Source organism: Ursus maritimus, unplaced genomic scaffold (assembly GCF_017311325.1).
Source record: "Ursus maritimus isolate PB19 unplaced genomic scaffold, ASM1731132v1 scaffold_16, whole genome shotgun sequence".
Lineage (NCBI taxonomy): Eukaryota > Metazoa > Chordata > Mammalia > Carnivora > Ursidae > Ursus > Ursus maritimus.
In genome coordinates this window covers 3,723,167-3,741,164 of record NW_024424008.1, presented here as the reverse complement: position 1 = coordinate 3,741,164, position 17,998 = coordinate 3,723,167, and the positions used below count along the sequence as shown (strand labels likewise).

The following is a 17,998-nucleotide window of genomic DNA, read 5'->3' as shown; positions in this document are numbered from 1 at the left end:
GTGGCCTCTCTCAACCTTGTTAGCTCCCACCTGCCCGTGGGGCTGGCTCCAGTGGCAGCCCCTCCTCAGCAGCCATACCCCTCTCCACTTCACCACCTGTCCTGTTGTACAGAACCACCATGGACCGCTGACAGGTCTGTGCACTGCACCAGACTGGAGAACATGTGTCTGAGCTCTGACCTCCATGCCTATCACAATTCTTTCGCACACAATAAGAACTTAAACATTCTTTGAGTGAAAGAGTGAGGCTCACGTGCTAAGACCGGCAAGATAAGCCTAAAATTCTACTAGGAGAACACGAGTCTTGAAGGTGTGTTTCCCCAGGGTAGCAATGCTCCACCGAGAGGAAAAGGTGGAGCTGATGTTCATCTCTTAACTCACCTCACATGTGACAAATGTGAGGCGGGAGGGTGGAGAAAGGGAAAGGAGAGGAGGGAGGAATCCAGACAAGCTGCAGCTAAATTCTTGACATATTTTTATGGTATCCTCAAGTAGCAATTGCTACCTCAGCCTTGGGAGGAAAAAAAAGTGTATTTTATAATTCAACTAAAAAAATCACAGAGTAACACTCGAAAAGACCTAGGAGCAGGACATGTGTGTGGCTGGCGGGCAGAGCGACCTAGGACACGGGAGCCATACACACCTTTTCACTCACTAACCCCAGGTGGCAGGTGGCAGGTGGCTATGGCCCCGTCATCCCGCTGGCAAGGCAGACAAACCCATGGCTGCACCACCTCACTCAGGAGGCCATCCCGGCCTGGGGCACCTCTCAGTGGTCCACAGGCAGGCTTTGGGGGGGTAAGACAAGCCTCTGAATAGGGTCATAAAATACATACATAAAAAGTACTATTTGGAGGTATAAACCACTATTTCTCTGAAAACAAAGTTTCTAGATTATCAGAACGTTGCGTGACTCCCAAAGGATTAGGGCCTGGGCTTTATCTGGCCTATGCAGTTATCCTGAAAGGTTTAACCTTCCCTTAAAGGAGCGTGGGGGATGGTCCTGCTATCTGGCGTACCGCCTGCCTGGGCCGCACTGCTGAAGAGGTTCTCAGGAACCACAGGGGCACACAAATAGGAGTTCTTATGGTGACCCTGAAAGCCCTGGGGGCCTTCCCGAAAGCAAGTCACTCCCCAACAACCACACTCGACTCATCATGTCTGGAACACGAGGTAGCCAGCTGAGGGCACGACACGGAGCTACTGAGCATCCAGGGCCTAAAAACACAGCTAAGAGGACAGAGTGGTCGGGTCTGGACAGGGAAATGCAGGTAGCTAACCCCCCCGCCCAATCCCAGGGCTTAGCAGGGAACCCCAGGAGAGTCGCCTCTGTGGCTGGACTCCCGTATACGTGTGAGGAGGACTGAGGACGGCTTCCTAAGGCTCTACTTCCCCCGCCAGGAGCGAGCGGCATCTGATGCGGCAGAACTGTGGACTGATGGGGTCTCATGGGTCACATGCCATTCTGACAGGTCCCCTGCATCCTGAGCTCTAGCTCAGCCCCGAGCCGTGGGCTCTGGGCCATGGTGACAGGTGTCAGGATGGCCATGGAATGCCAGACACAGGTCTGTGTCCTTCCACAGGCGTGCTGCACGGTGGGCCGGCCACTGGGGAGCGGAGGGAGAGGGCAGAGGAGGGGGAGGACAGGGAGGGGCCCAGCCCGAGGACACTGGTGCTCTGGGCTGGTAAGCAAGTCCTACTTGTAAAACAGCATCCTGGCCACCACAGCCCAAGTCCCCGTGGGGCACAAGCACGGGAACCCACCGCCACAAGGAGATGGAACAAGGATCCGCAGACTTCTCCCATAAAGGACCAGATGGCAAATGTTTTAGGCTTTGCGGCCCATATGGTCTCGGTTACACTCAACTCTGCCATTTGGAAGCTCAAAAGCAGCTGCCGCTAACATGTAAACCAAAGAGTGTGGCTATGTTAACACCTTCTTTGTGGACACTGGAATTAGATTTCAGACCATTTTCACATAAAATATGCTCATAATTTCTCAATCACTGAAAAACATAGAAATCATCCTTAGCTCATGGGGCATAAGAAACAGCGAGCCAGATGCAGGCCAGGGGTTGCTGACCCCTGGCCAGGGCACTACTTCGCCGTTTATAATAAACCACCTGGGTCGGAGGGCGTTCTTGCAAAAATGCAGATTCTGACCCAAAAGGTTGAGGATGGGACCTGACACAGCACATTGCTAACAAGCTCCCAGGTGATGCTGGTATTTGACGATCTCAGGGCCATATTTGAATAGTCAGAGGTTAGGAAGCCACTTTCAGAAGTTTCTTAAAGCACAGGGTATTGAGAAAGTTTGCCTGGAAGCACGAATCCTCTGGAGCCAGCCTCCCTCCCTCCCTCCCCCCCAGTGGTGCCTGAAAGGGCAGAAGGTTCCTGGTGGGTGCAGGGTGGGTGGGTGTCTACATGCTCAGACCCCAAGTTATGCTAACCTGGCAACATCAGCCACCATGTCCCCTGGGCCTGAAGCAGGAAACTCGGTGGGGAAGGGTTTATTTGCTCTTCTACCAGTGTTTGCACGTTCCTGGTCATTTATAAACACTGGTTCTTAGGGACTGAAATAGTTTCCTCAAGTCAGGTCTGAAAGGAGCCAGACCTCTAGAATTTAGGAGGGTACAGTTTACTGGGGGGCAGCACAAATCCAGGAAAGTGAAAACTGCAAGGTTTACAGTCGCTGCAAGGTCCCCACTCTGAGATGCTATGCCAGGAAAGATGGGTTAAAGAAATCCAAGGTACAGGTTTCCTCTAGGGCAGGGCCTGGCAGCACAGGGCCAAGAAATGCCTCCTGGAATGCGAGGAGCCATCCTAAGAGCGCCCCAGCAAAAGGCACCGGAACGAAGGGGTTTGGAGAGGGTCTTCTCTGCCTTGACAATGGAAGGCCAGGTCTCTGCTCCCGGAAGCAGCCCTCAGCCCTCCCATTTCCTCTTCCCCAGCACGAACAGTAGAGGCCTCTCAGGCCTGCCCTTTGTGCAGCAGATTCCACGGAAAATGGGAAAGAACTCTGCCACCTGAGCCAGGTACGCTGTCCAGCGGCTTCATTAACGAGGGGAGCTTGGGTCATCTTTCTAACTGAAATAAACAAAGCTATTTTTCTTACATAAAGCCTGTACCTTCTTCCCTGGGACTTAGACTTTCTAGCATTTATCCCTGACTCCCACCTAGCGGCTTCGTCCAGTACTGCACAGGAACAAAGACCAGGACTAGCACACCAGCCCTGCTCAGGGGATGAGTTCCTTGGGAGCAAAGCTGGGGGTGGCGGTAGTGGTGGTTGGTGCCTATCCCTATGATTTTCAGCTCTCACTCAAGGGAAAGGCAAGAAACTCATACTGCGAATTGGCTCACATAAGCTCTAGTTTTTTTCCCCCTTGAAATGTAAGCACCAAGTTTGCCCTTCTCTCAAGATCCCTAGGAAGGGATACGTGGGTGGCTCAGTAGGTTAAGCATCTGTCTTCCACTCAGGTCATGATCCCAGGGTCCTGGGATCGAGTCCCACATCAGGCTCCCTGCTCATCTGGGAGCCTGCTTCTCCCTCTGCCTCTCACTCCCCCCTGCTTGTGCATGCTCTCTCTCTCTCTCTCTCACACACACACACATACACATAAATAAATAAAATCTATTTTAAAAAAAAAGATCCAGAGGAAAAAAGTTTCCCTATAAAACCCCTGTAACTTTTCAAAACGAGTGTATCAACATGCACATATCCTGATCCATCTTTTGTTCTAGGCCCTGGGTGCAGAATAAAGACACAGAGACAAATTACAGGGCACAAGAAACAAGCTCCCAGCTCAGAACTCCTAGAGCAGCTTTCTCTCCCTACCTTTTCTTGAAACTCCTCCTGCTTTTCAATATGGTAAACAGATCTGCTTTGGCCAGAATGAGAGATTGCAAGCTGATCTAGCAGGACTGGCAGGGGGCTCTGTCTGAGGAGCTGAGAGCTAAGGAAGAAGCCGTCTGTGACAAGACAGTGGAGCAGTGAGGGGGTGGCCCCGTGCCTCCTGGGCCTGGGCCACTCCGTTTCCTGAAAGATAGCGCAGAAGGGAAACGAGGGCTCCCGAAGCTATGGCAGGCTGGCAGAGGTGACCACACAGGCTAGAGAGGGCCTCACTTCCCCACCATCCCATCTCATGCTCCTGAGAGGTCAGCCTCCGCCAAGCCTGGACTGTGGGGCCACGGCACCTGCAGAGGCTCCCTGACCTGTCTCCACTTTAGAAACCAAAAGTCCTTGGCTGGGGGAAGGCCGTGCCTGGTACCGACCATGAAGCCAGGAATGGAATGCCTGGCCAGATCCCGCAGGCGACTGTCAAACCAGCTGTCACGTCCAGTAGGGAGATGGAGTCCCAGAGGAGGGAAGAGGGTCATCCAAAGTCACACGCCAGTGGCAGGCCACTGGCCTCTTAACGCCTCCCTACCTCCCATGCTTCCTCACCCTGCTTCGGTGCTGCCCCAGCACACTGGCCAGGACGCCTGCAGCCTGGTGGAGGAAAGCCAGGGCCCTGTTGGGTGGCTGAGCCACGCCGGGAGCCCTGCTTGCAGAGAGAGGCCTGGCGTATGGTCCCGCTGCGGGTTCTCTGCCCACCTCTTCTGCCCCCCCCCGGAGCCTGAGCTCGCCCTGACTTGTCCTCACTCTGCTGCTTCTGGCTTCGCCAGCCTTGCCTTGGACTTCATCTTGAGCCCCTGAAGCCTCCAGTCTTTATGCAGGATTCCCCTGACCCACATCCAAAGCCATTAAACAGCAAGCTACACCTAGCCCTTTATCGGACGAGAGGAGGCGTCTATACTGGACGGTTAGAGAAGCCCCCGAGCTGCTCCATCCAGAAACGCTGCTGGCTCTGACAGCTCTTGGGCATCACCCAGCGACCTGAGTCACCACCCTGCTGCTAGCTGGCTGTCCCCAGCCCTGCTGAGCCCGCTGGAAGACTAGTCCTTTGATGGGCTCTACCCCCAGCTCAGCCCTGGTTCCCCAACCAGCCTCCATCCAGCCAAGGCAAGCAGGCGTAGAGGAACAGGGACACCCCTTCCAGGCCCTGGAAAAGCCCCACTCAGATCCAGCCGGATTCCGGGATGTGGCCATAGCGGCATGAATGCCCCCTGCTCGTGCTGTGTGTCAGGGCCACCGATGAGCACCTCTAGCTTTTCTGGCCTTCAGGACCATCTGGCGGGACTGAGGGGCTCTTGACCAGAAACGGTCACGCTCTCCCTGAGGGCATCACCCTCACTCCGCCACAGGTCAAAGCGGCAGCTGCAGGGCAGGGAAGGAGGCCGCCCCTGGTGGAGCTCAGCTCCGTGCCCAGCCCAGCAGAGAGGCCTCAGCCCTGCAGTCAGGGCCTCAGCTTCATCTTCTCTAGCGCTAACCCTAGGTGGGCCCGGCCTTCCCCATGTGAAGGGCGCCCCTTTCCTCTCCTGAGCTCACACAGGACAGCGCCACAGAAGCTTCTCTGCCGGTCAGGCCCCGCTCACCCTGGACCCCAGGATGCTTTCCCTACAGGAGTGCCTTATCAGAAGCTCCCAGCTACCCTACCGACTTCCCGGTGAGAGGCCTGGAATTCAGATACAGATACCAGTTCCAGGCCAAGGGAATCTGGGCACTTGGTTCCTTTCCTCAATGAAGCCCCAGAGGGGGTCCCCAGCTTAGAGCCCCCCACACATACCCTCTGGGCCTGGAGCCCACTTTCCCTCACTCCACTGCCTGCCAAGGAAGGGAAGACCCTGTTTTAGGCCCCAAACCTCTGGAAACTCACTCACAACCCAGCACCACTGAATCCTGCGCAGGTCTGCTCCACGGGCTCTTTAGGAGGCTGGCCTGTTTCTGACTATCCCCAGGCAGAGTCTTTGCTGCTGCCTACGGTTCTCTGTCCAGCCCGCCAGCCCCCCGCAGCAGGAGACCAGCCCCACCGTGGAGACACAGCTGCCTGTGATGCTCTAGGACCAGGAGCTCCTTCTGCACCTGAGACAAAGGCAGGGCCCGGACTCGTCTGCTATTTGTTCTTGTTCGAACCACCACCCATCCCCCCACAGCCCCCTCTGCCTCCACAGCCCCCGTTTTCCTTGTGTACCCCAGCTACCGACATCGGTGTGGCCCGACAGCGTCCTCTACCACACAGTCCTCTCACCACACCCAAGGGCAGCCAAACCACAGCTGTGTGTAAATGAAGGGTCCTTAATTTCCATTTCTTCTGCACCTAACATCTCTTTGTAGGCCTGGAGGATTTGACGCAAAAGCCAATTAAGATTCTCCTTTAGGAATTTGATACACACACATGCAGACGGAATAAATGCAGGAGAGAAAACATGAAAAGAATTTGTCAACAAGAAGACTAAAATCAAGTCCGAGGCCATGTGGCAGTTGCTCTGGGCTGTCTTCCTAAGAGCCATTCATGCCCGCTCCCTTCCATCATCCTTCCTTCCGGACAAAGGCCACCTCCCAGCACGGTGAAAGAAAGTGCCCATACTTGTTTCCCGGGCTCCCTTGCAGCTACGGTATGCACATGTGAACAAATCTGGACTTGGGAGCACGTGGGAAGTCTGCTGCAGGGCTTCAGAGAAAAAGATTTCCCTTCCTGATTGGGAAAAAAGGAGAAAAGAAAAGAAAAAAGGGGAGGGGAGGAGAGGGGAGGGGAGGGAGAAACGACAAGTCCTCCCTCGGGACACGCTGCCGAGAGCTACAGTCGTACTGCCTGTAAGTGATACCCCTGAGGAAACACCAACCCCCTAAGGATCATGGGGCAGAAAGACGGGGAGAGCCAGAGCCCTTGAGGTCATCCCAGAGCCACTGACTTGACCCTGGGTTTCTTGTTAGTGACATACAAAGCTCCTTCCTGTTTATGCCACTTCTCTGGAGAAAGAGCAGCTGACGGGGGCACAAGGCAGAGCTGGACCACACCAGGCCAACGCAGGACGGAGCAGCAATGGGGGGATGTGGCAAAGCCAGCTGACTAAAGAGGAGTACAGGACAAACACGCAAGGGATGCGAAGGCATAAAAGCTGCCCGCCTGATCCTTCGAGCTGCCTTATTAGTCCCTATTCTAAGCCACATGTATTTTTTTTAAATAAAAGTGAGTCTCTGTGTTCTAAAGTAGTGTCTCAAACTTTAATGTGAATATGAGTCACTGGGAGATGGTTCAGTGGCAAAAGGGGCGGGGGCCCATATTCTGCCCTTTTATAAAGACACCAAGCAGCAAGCAAACTACCAGGGATGGCAAGGCTGCTGGTCCACAGACTACAACTGAAATGGCAAAGTCTTCTGAAAGTACCTATCTAAAGCCAATGAAAAAGTACTGGTGGGTTTGTTCACTACTTTGGCCTCTATTTCCATACAGGTACGACCTACTATGGAATGTGTACGCCCCCAGATTATAAAAGGACTTTAGGCATGCAAGATCTAATACAGACAGGCTGTCTCTGTCCAGAAGCAAAACTTCACATCCTGTCCTGGTATCCTGGCATGTTTATATGAACTTTTGACCCACCCTAAAAGAACACCATTCAGAGGTTGCTGATGGCCGTAATTACTCTAAAAGACTCTGAATGCAACAATGTTTCCGAAGGAAGGCATTCCCCCCCAACCACTGTAGAGAACCTCAAAACAGATCTGTAAATCTTAATATAAGCGGTTTTCTGCAACAGAGCTTGAAAAACCAACAACCATGCTGACTGCCTTTGGATCAAAAATATTTAAGAATCCTTTTTTAATAAGTACAGAAATTAGATCCGTATTTCACCCCACACACTAAGAAATACTGCAGGTGAATTCAAGTTAACCCTAAGATCTAGATCAAACCGTAAGCTTTCTGGAGAAGATCCAGGTGAATAGTGTTTGAGCTGAGGTTAAGAAAAGCCCTTGTAGGGATAAAAGGAACACAAGAAACCCAAACAGGAAAGATAGTTAATTACAGTCCTTTTAAAGTTTTGTCTCAAAAAGCACTACAAACAGCATTTAAAAAACAAAGTGAGGAAAATGCCACAAATAAAGCAAAAGGGCTTTAAAAGGGTCAATATGGAAGAAAAGCAGTAAAACCCTAACAGGAAGGGGAGAGAAGAGCATAGGACATGAACAGGGTGCGGCAGGGACACCCAGAGTGATCTCTGGGCTGTGTGGGAAGAAAGTATTAGTGCAATTTTTTTAACCTGACCCTTAAAAAAAATCTCCATTTGGGGCCATGTTTCATAATTTACATACACTAGGACAATACTGTGTATATGAGTACGTGGAAATGAATTTTTTTTCAGATAAGGGTAGAGACCAAAACTTTGGAGACCACACAGAAAAGTACTAATACAAAAAAAATGTTTGGCCTCCCATTAGGCAAAGAAATGCAAAAGTGGTAAAAAGACATTTTTTCCTAAGAGATAGTAAAGCTGTTTTATCTTAGTGATTGTTGTCGATCAAGAATGTGCCTCAAACCCTGCCAGTGAAAATATCAATGAGTAAAATCTTCCTGAAAAGTGGTTTGGGAAAAAAGTGTCAGAGGCGTAAAGATAGGAATACCTTTGGATTAGCAGACTGCATGGGACATACTTATTAAGATATTTATCTATTGCTTATCTAAAACTCTAGTTTAATACAGTCTCCCGTATTTGGTCTGTTAACTCTACTTTAATCCCACCTTTAGGACTCTACCTTATGGAAATATCTAGAGAGAAAGACAAATATTCCTGGACATCCTCTGCAGCAAAGCTATGTATTGGTGAAAGGTGAAGAAGAATCTAAACGTCAGTATTAGAGACGTGGTCACATAAACGCAGCATGTTCACACAAGGCAGAAGTACGTAATCATCGTAAACTGTGCAGTGAAGGATAAAACCGCGAGCTGCTTCCCGCACTCTGGGCAGACTGGGCGTTTGCTGGGGAAGCCACTCCAGTGAATCTCTTGGTTGCGGGATGGTGAAGGTCCCGAGCAAGCTGAGAGGGGACATGCTAAACTCCTCTGCAGCCTGATGCAAGGATTCAGGGAACCGAGGAGGAGGCTCTGTCTGGAAGTTTCCAATGGGCCCCCGGCACATGGTGACAGGCCAGCCCAAGGACGGACAGAGTCAACAAGCGACTTCAGGAGAATTCTGGCTGATGGATATTGGGAGCAGTGACATCCGAGAGCTAACATTTGGTTTTAAGGTTTTGTGTTCTACACGGAAACCTTCCACATATAAGCTCACCATCCCCGACCTGCCATTCGGAAACCCCTAAGCTCTGAAGACCCAAAGGTTTTGTTTTGTATTGCTTTTAAAGATACTGGTGCCGAATTTATTTGGCAGCCTAACTGGACCTGAACTAGCAGGAGAATATTTATAGTTTTTCTTTATCCCACTTCATTGGATATTCATACGCTTTGCCGAAGAAAGGTCAATGCGTTCCTGCTCCCATTCTGCTAGAGAGAGAATATATCCTACAGTGTAGACGCACGGTCTCACCTTTCTGAAGCTAAGTTCTGGGTTCTAAATGCATCTGGATCCAGGATTTCAGATGGAGGCGCTAAGGATCAGTAATTCTCCTGAGGCATCAGCAAGTTCCCTTTAAACACTGCAGCTGGAGCCAGTCAGGCGAGCGGGAACAGAGGGAGGGAAGGGTGTCCACACCCGTGGCAAGTGGGCCTAGGAAAGCTCAGCTGTCCACACAGGTGGGCAAAAGATGGTCACAGTGGACTGGAGGGAGGCAGGCACAGCCTCGTAGAGCTGGAAGGATGGGAACAGCCGGAATTCCTGATGGAACTCCAGGGAGGCAGAGACCCTCTGGCCTGGGATGGGAGAGAGAACGAAACTCCTCAAAGCCCCCCTGCGAAACCCGGCCACAGGTTGGAAACGGTGGGTGGAGGGGCGGACACGGCCTTCTGTCTGGTCGTGGCGTAAGTCTGAGAGCCCACCGAGGGCAGTCTTCATCTGGGGGTGACACGAGGCGGTTCTCAAACCTACATGGCAACAGGCCCACCAGAGACCCATCCCACAGGCTTCCCCACCTTCTCCAGGCAACATCCGGCTGTGTTCCCTACTGCTGCCTCACCAACGACTACAAACCTCGTGGCTTCCAACAAGGCAAACGGACGCTCTCACAGCTCTGGAGGTCAGGAGTCCCCAGTGGGTGTCTCTGGGCTAAAGCCACGGTGCTGGGAGCACTGCTTCCCCGGCTGGAGGCTCTAGGGGAGGGCCACCTTGCTAGCCCCCAGCCCCTGCCCGCGGCCCTGGGCTCCTGACTTGCTTCCACCTGGAAAGGCCGGCTCCCACCGCTCCCACACCGACCCTTCCGCCGCCCCCCTCCTAAGGACGCCGGTGACCACACTGGGCCCACCTGGACGATCCACGCCAATTGCTCTTCCTGTTTCAACTCTGCTGATCAGCAACCTTCATTCCATCCGCTGCCCTCCCCTTGGCCGTGTTCGGTAATATTCACAGGATCTGGTGACTAGCACACAGACGTCTTTGGGAGGTCCCTACGCTCCCTACCACAGGGGACCAGGCAGGCAGCCTACACGCTGAAACTACTGAGTACCACATGACTACAACGAAGGATTCTTCAGCGTTCGGAGGGAGGCACGGGTAGAAGGCTGTATTGATGGAGGGCCCCGAACAGCTGGGACGTGCGGCATGTAAACTGTCTCATCACAAACGACGTGGCCTCTGGACAACGATGTCTCAACCGCCTTGGTTTCCAACGTCAACCTCTACCTCCCAGTTTAGTGGGCCCATTCCTGCCTTTCCCACGTCAGTGTGTACTTTCCCGTTTGGAATCAGTCTGCAGGACTCCAGCTTTAGAAGACTGCATTTTGGCTTTCATCCTCAAACTCAGCTCAGGCAATCACAGGCTCCCTCAAGCTTCCCAGGTTCCTCCCTCCCACCCTGCAATGGCTGCATCGCAGACACGTCGGCGGGCAAGCTCCTCACCTGCTCCCAATCCCGACTATCACGAGGCTCTTAAAGTGGACCAGCTGGTCTCCCCGGGGAAGGAGACCGGTCACTAAAGCCATGTATTTACAGCTCGGGTTTCTCCTCTGCCTCCCTTAGAGACTAGCAGACATGCAGCCTTGATCTAGAGAGAGCGGGAGTGGGGTCAGGAACCCTGCATCCCGCTCTAGGGACGGAGCATCCCAGGGCAAGGAGGTCTGAAGGGCAGGGGCGGCAGTGAAGGGCGCAGCTATTGTAAGAGAAAAGGAGCAGGGGGGGACAGCCGAAGATAGGGACCCCACTGAAATTATAATTAGGAAGTTGTGCTTGTAATCCCGCAGGGAAGAACTCTCCTTTTTGCTCTCCTCTGGGTGCCCTGGGTGTCTCCCTTCTCAGAGAGCGTGACTGGAGGCCACAGGCAGGCTGGCCGTGCAGCCTGAGCTGCTGGCCTGGGGCTCTCCCCTCCTGCTGGAAAGGACCAGCTAGTGGGGGCTCTGGCCAAAGCCGGATGGGAAGCAAGAAGAGGCTGGAAGGTACACAGATGAGGTAACAGTCCCAGGCAGTGTGGCATTCCGTACGCCCCGTGGTTATGTGGTTATGTCCCCAATGGCCTCCCGAACGGGCCACGCGCCCACTCACCAAGCTCTCCTTTATGTAGGCAGCTGTGGGGCCCGGGATCTGGCTCAGGAGGGCTGCTCTCTCCTGAGGCTGCTCCAGCATTTCCAGGGCCAGTCTCAAGTCCTCAACGAGATGGAGCACTGGAAAAGGGTTCGTGCGGGAGGCCGGGGAGGCCAGCACAGGCTCACAGCCACTGTCACTGATATCTGTGCCTGTTTTAGTGCCTGGAACGAGAGAGAGGTGGGAACCTTGGTAAGAAGGGTGGACGCCGCGGCAAGGAACTGGCAAAGGGCGAGCAGAGAGGGGATAGGGGTCAGAGATGGAAAGGAAGCCTAGAAAACCACTTCTTCCCCCAGCAGAACCATTCACACAGCAAACTCGGCAGACACCATCTTTAAACCTGGACCGATGTATGGAAGCTCACACCCCTAGACAACTGGGAGGACACAGCCAGCCCTGACCATGACCCAAAACACACTAGCTGAAACAATGAGCTGCCAATCTCCTACTGTTCAATTCCTAACTTGAAGTTAACGTGGTAGGGCAGTTTGCACAGATGGCACCAAAAAGCTCCCCTCTCCTCTCCTCCTGGAATGGTTCCCGACTCCGGGCTGGCCCCGTGCCGCAGTGCCAGCTCTGGTGAGGGCGTCCAGCGGATTGGAATCCTTCTGGATCTTCCCACTTGGAGGATCTCTACATCGCCTTAGGGACTCACACTTTCCAGATGTGTGAGTTACCGTGTAATCGACATCTCCTCTCCCCGTCATGGGCTGTGACGCTCTGAGGCCAGGGTCCCTGGTCCAGTGGGTGGACTTCCTGGCATCCCAGCCCCTGCCCGTGCTGAAGGGGCATCTGACTACTGACTATCTGCACGTGTGCCTGGAGGAACAGCTAAGAGGGAGACAGCTTGGACTGGGTCAGCTCTTTCTAATTTCAAGTGACCCAAACAAGACTGTTTCTGCCTTTCTGAACCTTACCATTTAAGCAAACAAACAAAAAGTCTTCTTTGCATAAACACAGTGGTCTATTTTTCAGACCAAAAACCGGGGTGACACAGTCTGACAAAAGATTTCTGTGCTTCTTTCAGCAATAAAACACACTTTAGAAAATATGGTGTCGGCGGTGGAATTTCTAGGGCATTCGGATTGTTTATAAGGCCAACAGGAATCAGGGCTCTGCTGGAAAATGTGGGCAATGGGGCCACCGCATCCCCAGTTATACGGCAGGTCTGACGTCTAAATGTAGGCCCCCTCCACCCTTCTAAGAGCCAGCTTCCTAGTTGCCACGGCAGTCTTTGCAAGGAAAAAATCCACACAGAAGGAAACAATTACTATTTGATTGCTGGTTTGCTTTCTGAAAGCACAGGCTGGAGGGAATTGTGGGTCACAATCCACAAACAAGCCCATGGCTCTGGGGAGCTGGGAAACGGCCGATTACCCACACTCCAGTGTGCACTCAGCAGTTTCTGGGCCCTGCAAATCCAATGGAGAGTTGACTGGGAAGGGCCACAGCTGAGTTCAGGGAAGAAAATGGACTGGAACAGAGCAAGACCTCCCAGTCTCCAAGCAAATGCTGAGTAGTACCCGATCATCTCGGACACGCTCTAACATACACACCTTTGTACACGGAGGACACGGAGGACACGTCAGGCTAGGGCAGGCGGGAAGATTGAGATTTTCATTCGCTCTATGTCACTCTGTGGTACTGGGCAAGTCTCTTCCTTCTCTGGGCCTTCCCTGCCCTAAAGCCTTGGGATGCTTCCCTACTGTTCAAGGTGTGTGTGCATGTGTGTGTGTGTGTGCACGTGTGTGTGTGCACACGTGTGTGTGTGTACACATGTGTATCTAAACCTATTTTTGTTCTCTGCCTATGCTTGTATGTGATGTATGTATACATAAAATACTTTTTTTTAAAGATTTTATTTATTTCTTTGACAGAGAGAGAGAGACAGCCAGCGAGAGAGGGAACACAGGCAGGGGGAGTGGGAGAGGAAGAAGCAGGCTCCCAGTGGAGGAGCCTGATGTGGGGCCCAATCCCAGAACGCCGGGATCACGCCCTGAGCCAAAGGCAGATGCTTAACGACTGAGCCACTCAGGCGCCCCATGTATAAAAGAAATACTTAAATCCCCTTTTTTTTTTTTTTTTGCAATTTACATCAACACATAGGCTCACAAAATGGTCCAGAATGGTGAAACTCCTAGGGCCCAGCATTAGCAAATGCAAAAATCACCCAGAATATTCAATTCTGTACTCCACACAGTCCCTTAGGATGATTACCTCCTATGGAAAAATTACAACCACAGCGGGAAGCAAGTCAAAATAGAACATGAGATACAACAAAGAAGAAAATACATGCCCTCATACTTGAGGATAACAGAGCAAGATAAAAGAGATGGTAACATAACAGAAAACACAAAATATAAAAGAGACAAGGTGTTGTTCCCCAAATTACTTCTCAGAAAAGGGCAATTCACCTTAGACTCAAACCCTAATAAAAGTTTCTCTCTGGGGGCACTCTATCACTTTATTGTGAACAATGAAGCACTCTTTGGGGAAGACAGATTAGCACAAAGGGTTTCAATTTTATATGCACATTGAGTTTTACAAACTCTAGATGCCTGGGCCCCACATCAGAGGTTCTAATTGGTCTGAGGTGTGACCTGGAAGAATGAAAAGCTCCCCAGATGACTTTAATGTGCAGCCCAAGTTGAAACCATTGCACTACCAAATCACCACAATCGATACTAAATTTTGATGTTTAGGGAGGTCACCTGGGAATCTTTATTTTAAGGATGCAAAAACTAAAGCTTAATACAGATTCAGTAATTATTAGAGGAAATAAGACCACATAAAATGCAAGCATAGGATTTTACTGAAAGCCTTTTAATGATTACTTTCAAAGGCAAGTAAGTAGGTATGTGGTAATAATTAGGGTTATTTATATATGCTTTGGTTCTCCTTGAGCTCATAGTGGGATTACAAGTTTGCTCAAAGTTACATAAGGCCACATGACTTTTTTGTCCAATAAATATGAAAGTCTTTAAGAACCAATATGTAATTCCCCATATCTCTTCTATTTGCACTGGCCTCTGGTAACGGTGGAGACTGAATCAGCCCACATCCAAGAGGGGTGATGACAGGGACCAGAGCTCCCAGGAGATCTGGGGGGAACTTAGAATATGAACAAGAAATAAACTATACTGCTTCAAGCTACTGATCTTTTCGGCTGTTATGCTGCAGTAACAAACAGTCCTATCTTCACTTACACAAAGTACGTATGTCATACAGTTCAGAAATACTATGTGAAAGATAAACTTTTCAAAAATGATCTTTTAATGAGTTCAAACTTAAGTGACCATCAACTTAATACAGACTGCCATATGTGTAAGATGGTAACCACAAATCAAAAACTGGTAACAGACATGCAAAAAATAAAGAGAAAGGAATCGCAGTATATTAGTAAAGAAAGCCAGCAAATTGTGAGAAAAGATCAAGAAATAAAGGAACAGAAAAGAATCACAAAAACCACCACAAAGCAAGTAACAAAATGGCAATAAGTACATACCTAAAAATAATTACTTTGACTGTAAATGGACTAAACATTCCAAACAAAAGCCACAGGGTGACAGAATGGATAAAAAACAAGATCCATCTCTATGCTGCCTAAAGAGACTCATTTCAGACCTACAGACACATGCAGATTGAAAGTGAAGGGATACAAAAGCATTTATCGGGCAAATGTGAAAAGAAAGCCTTAGTAGTAATACTCATACTGGAGAAAATAGACTTTAAAACAAAGACTGTAACAAAAGAAAAAGAAGGACACTATATAATCATAAAGGGAACAATCCAACAGGAATATATAACAGTTGTAAGTATTTATGCACTCAACATGGGAGCACCCAAATACATAAAGCAGCTAATAATAAACACAAGGGAGTAATTGAGAGTAATATAATAATAGTAGGGGATTTTAACACGCCACTTACATCAATGGATAAATCATCCAAGCAGAAAATCAACAAGGAAACAGTGGCTTTGAATGACATCTTGGACCAGATGGAGCTAACAGATATGTTCAGAACATTCCATCTTAAAAAACAGCAGGATACACATTCTTTTCAAGTGCATATGGAACATTTTCCAGAACACATATTAGGCCACAAAACAAGTCTCAACAAATTTAAAAGCACTGAAGTTATACCATGCATCTTTTCCGACTACAACACTATGAAACTAGGAATCAACCACAAGAAAAAGTCTGAGAAGAACAACAAATACACGGAGGTTAAATAACAGGCTACTAAACAATGAACGGGTCAAAGATGAAATTAAAAAAGACATGGAGACAAATGAAAATGAAAATACAATAGTCCAAAATCTTTGGGATGCAGTAAAGCTATTCTAAGAGGGAAGTTTATAGCAATATAGGCCTACTTCAAGAAGCAAGAAAAATCTCAAATAAACAGCCTAATCTTATACCTAAAGGAGTCAGAAAAAGAACAAACAAAACTCAAATGTTTTGTTTGGGTAAAAGGTAGGAAATAATAAGATTAGAGCAGAAATAAACAAAATAGAAACTAAATAAACTATAGAACAGATCAATGAAAACAGGAGTTGGTTCTTTGAGAAGATCATTCATATTAACAAACCTTTAGCCAGACTCAACAAAGAGGGAGAGAGACAGAGACAGAGAGAGAAAGGACTCAAACAAAATCAGAAATGAAAGAGGAGATATAAGAAAACAACACAACAGAAATACAAAGGATTATAAGAGCATATTATGAAAAATTACATGCCAACAAACTGGAAAAGCTAGAAGAAATGGATAAATTCCTAGGAGCATATAACCTTCAAAAACTGAAACAGGAATAAATAGAAAATTTGAACAGACTGACTACCAGCAATGAAACTGAATGAGTAAAAAAAAAAAAAACCAAAAAAAGAAACCCACAAAAACTCCCAAGAACAACAAAACTCCCAATAAACAAAAGTCCAGGACCAGATGGTTTCACAGGTAAATTCTTTTAAACACTTAAAGAAGAGTTAATGCATAGTCTTCTCAAACTATTCCAAAAAAGTAGAAGAGGAAGGAAAGCTTCTAAATTCATTCTATGAAGTCAGCATTACCCTGATACCAAAACCAGATAAAGACACTACCAAAAAAAAGAGAACACTACAGGCCAACACCTCTGATGAACACAGATGTAAAAATCCTCGAAAAAAATATTATGAAACCAAATCCCACAATATATTTTAAAAAACATTCACCACAGTCAAGTGGGATTTATTCCTAGGATGCAAGGGTGGTTCCATGTTCACAAATTAATCGACATCATACATCACATCAATAAGAGAAAGGATAAAAACCATATGATCATCTCAATAATGCAGAGGAGCATTTCACTAAGTACAACATCCATACATGATAAAAACAAACCCTCAACAAAGTAGGTTTAGAGGGAACACACCTCAACATAATAAAGGCCATATATGAAAACCCACAGCTGACATCATACCCAATGGTGAAAAACTGAGACCCTTTCCCCTAAGGTCAGGGACAAACAGGGATGTCCACTCTCACCACTTTCATCCAACATAGCATTAGCTCAGTGGAAATACAGATTCTCAGGTCCTATCTTGGCCCTACAAACATGGATCCGCATTTTCTCAACATTTCCAAATGCTCTACAACTACTCTGGATTGCTAAAATTATTCAAAAGGTAGTGTTCGTAATGATCGAAAAGAGCATATTGGAGATAAACATAATGCTTGAATAAAATTGTTAAAAATGTGCCACCAAGACAAGAAATTCATAAATATACTATTTTACCTAAGTCTTTATAAATACACGTAAGTCCAAACCAATCAATTAATATTTTGAGTACATATTTGTCTATTTGGGAATGCTGGTCTATTGGGGCACACACACTATGTTTTACATCATTCAAGAGGAAAAGGAAGAAATAGAAACCTCAATGAAAGAGTAAGAAAGCATAAGAAAAAGAACAGGAAATTTTGAAACAGAACCGAGTGGAAACCAAGACAAAGAATAGAACATGTTAGTTTTAAGTTAAGTGGACAGTTGAAAGAACAGACGAGAGAATTATGGGAGTGGAAGGTGGGACAGAGCCTGGAGAATGAAGCAGAGGCAACAAACAGGAAACCACTGTGGATTCCTCACAGTTGAAAACTTGAGTCCTCTCATTTTGAAGACACACACTGCATCCCCAAAAGGATACATATCAAAACACGCCCACCCTAGAAACCACACACGGTGAAACTCAAGAACACCAAAGACAAAGAGGACATTTAAAAGCAACTAGAGAGAAAAGGCAAATATTGTACAGTTATCTTGTCAACAGGCTTCTCGTGGGCAATAAATCCCAATGACCACAAAACAGCATCTACGACCTGTAACCCGCACAAGGTAAGCGGTCACTCAAGATCAAGAATAACATAAGGACATTTTTCAGATGGTGACACATGCAA

General features: G+C 48.6%; 1 protein-coding gene across 6 annotated transcripts in view; it reads right to left on the bottom strand.

Moving 5' to 3' along the window:
* The window catches only part of PPFIBP2 (PPFIA binding protein 2), a 141,115-nt gene that overhangs the window by 79,076 nt on the left and 44,041 nt on the right, over positions 1-17,998 (bottom strand). For 4 of the 6 annotated variants that reach the window (XM_008683817.2, XM_008683819.2, XM_040630740.1 and 1 more), the window contains exon 3: positions 11,527-11,729. The exons of the other annotated variants lie outside the window; for them this stretch is intronic. In XM_008683817.2, the coding sequence (XP_008682039.2) occupies positions 11,527-11,729 (203 nt within the window). The remainder of the gene's footprint in view (positions 1-11,526; positions 11,730-17,998) is intronic. 6 annotated transcript variants of the gene reach the window in all.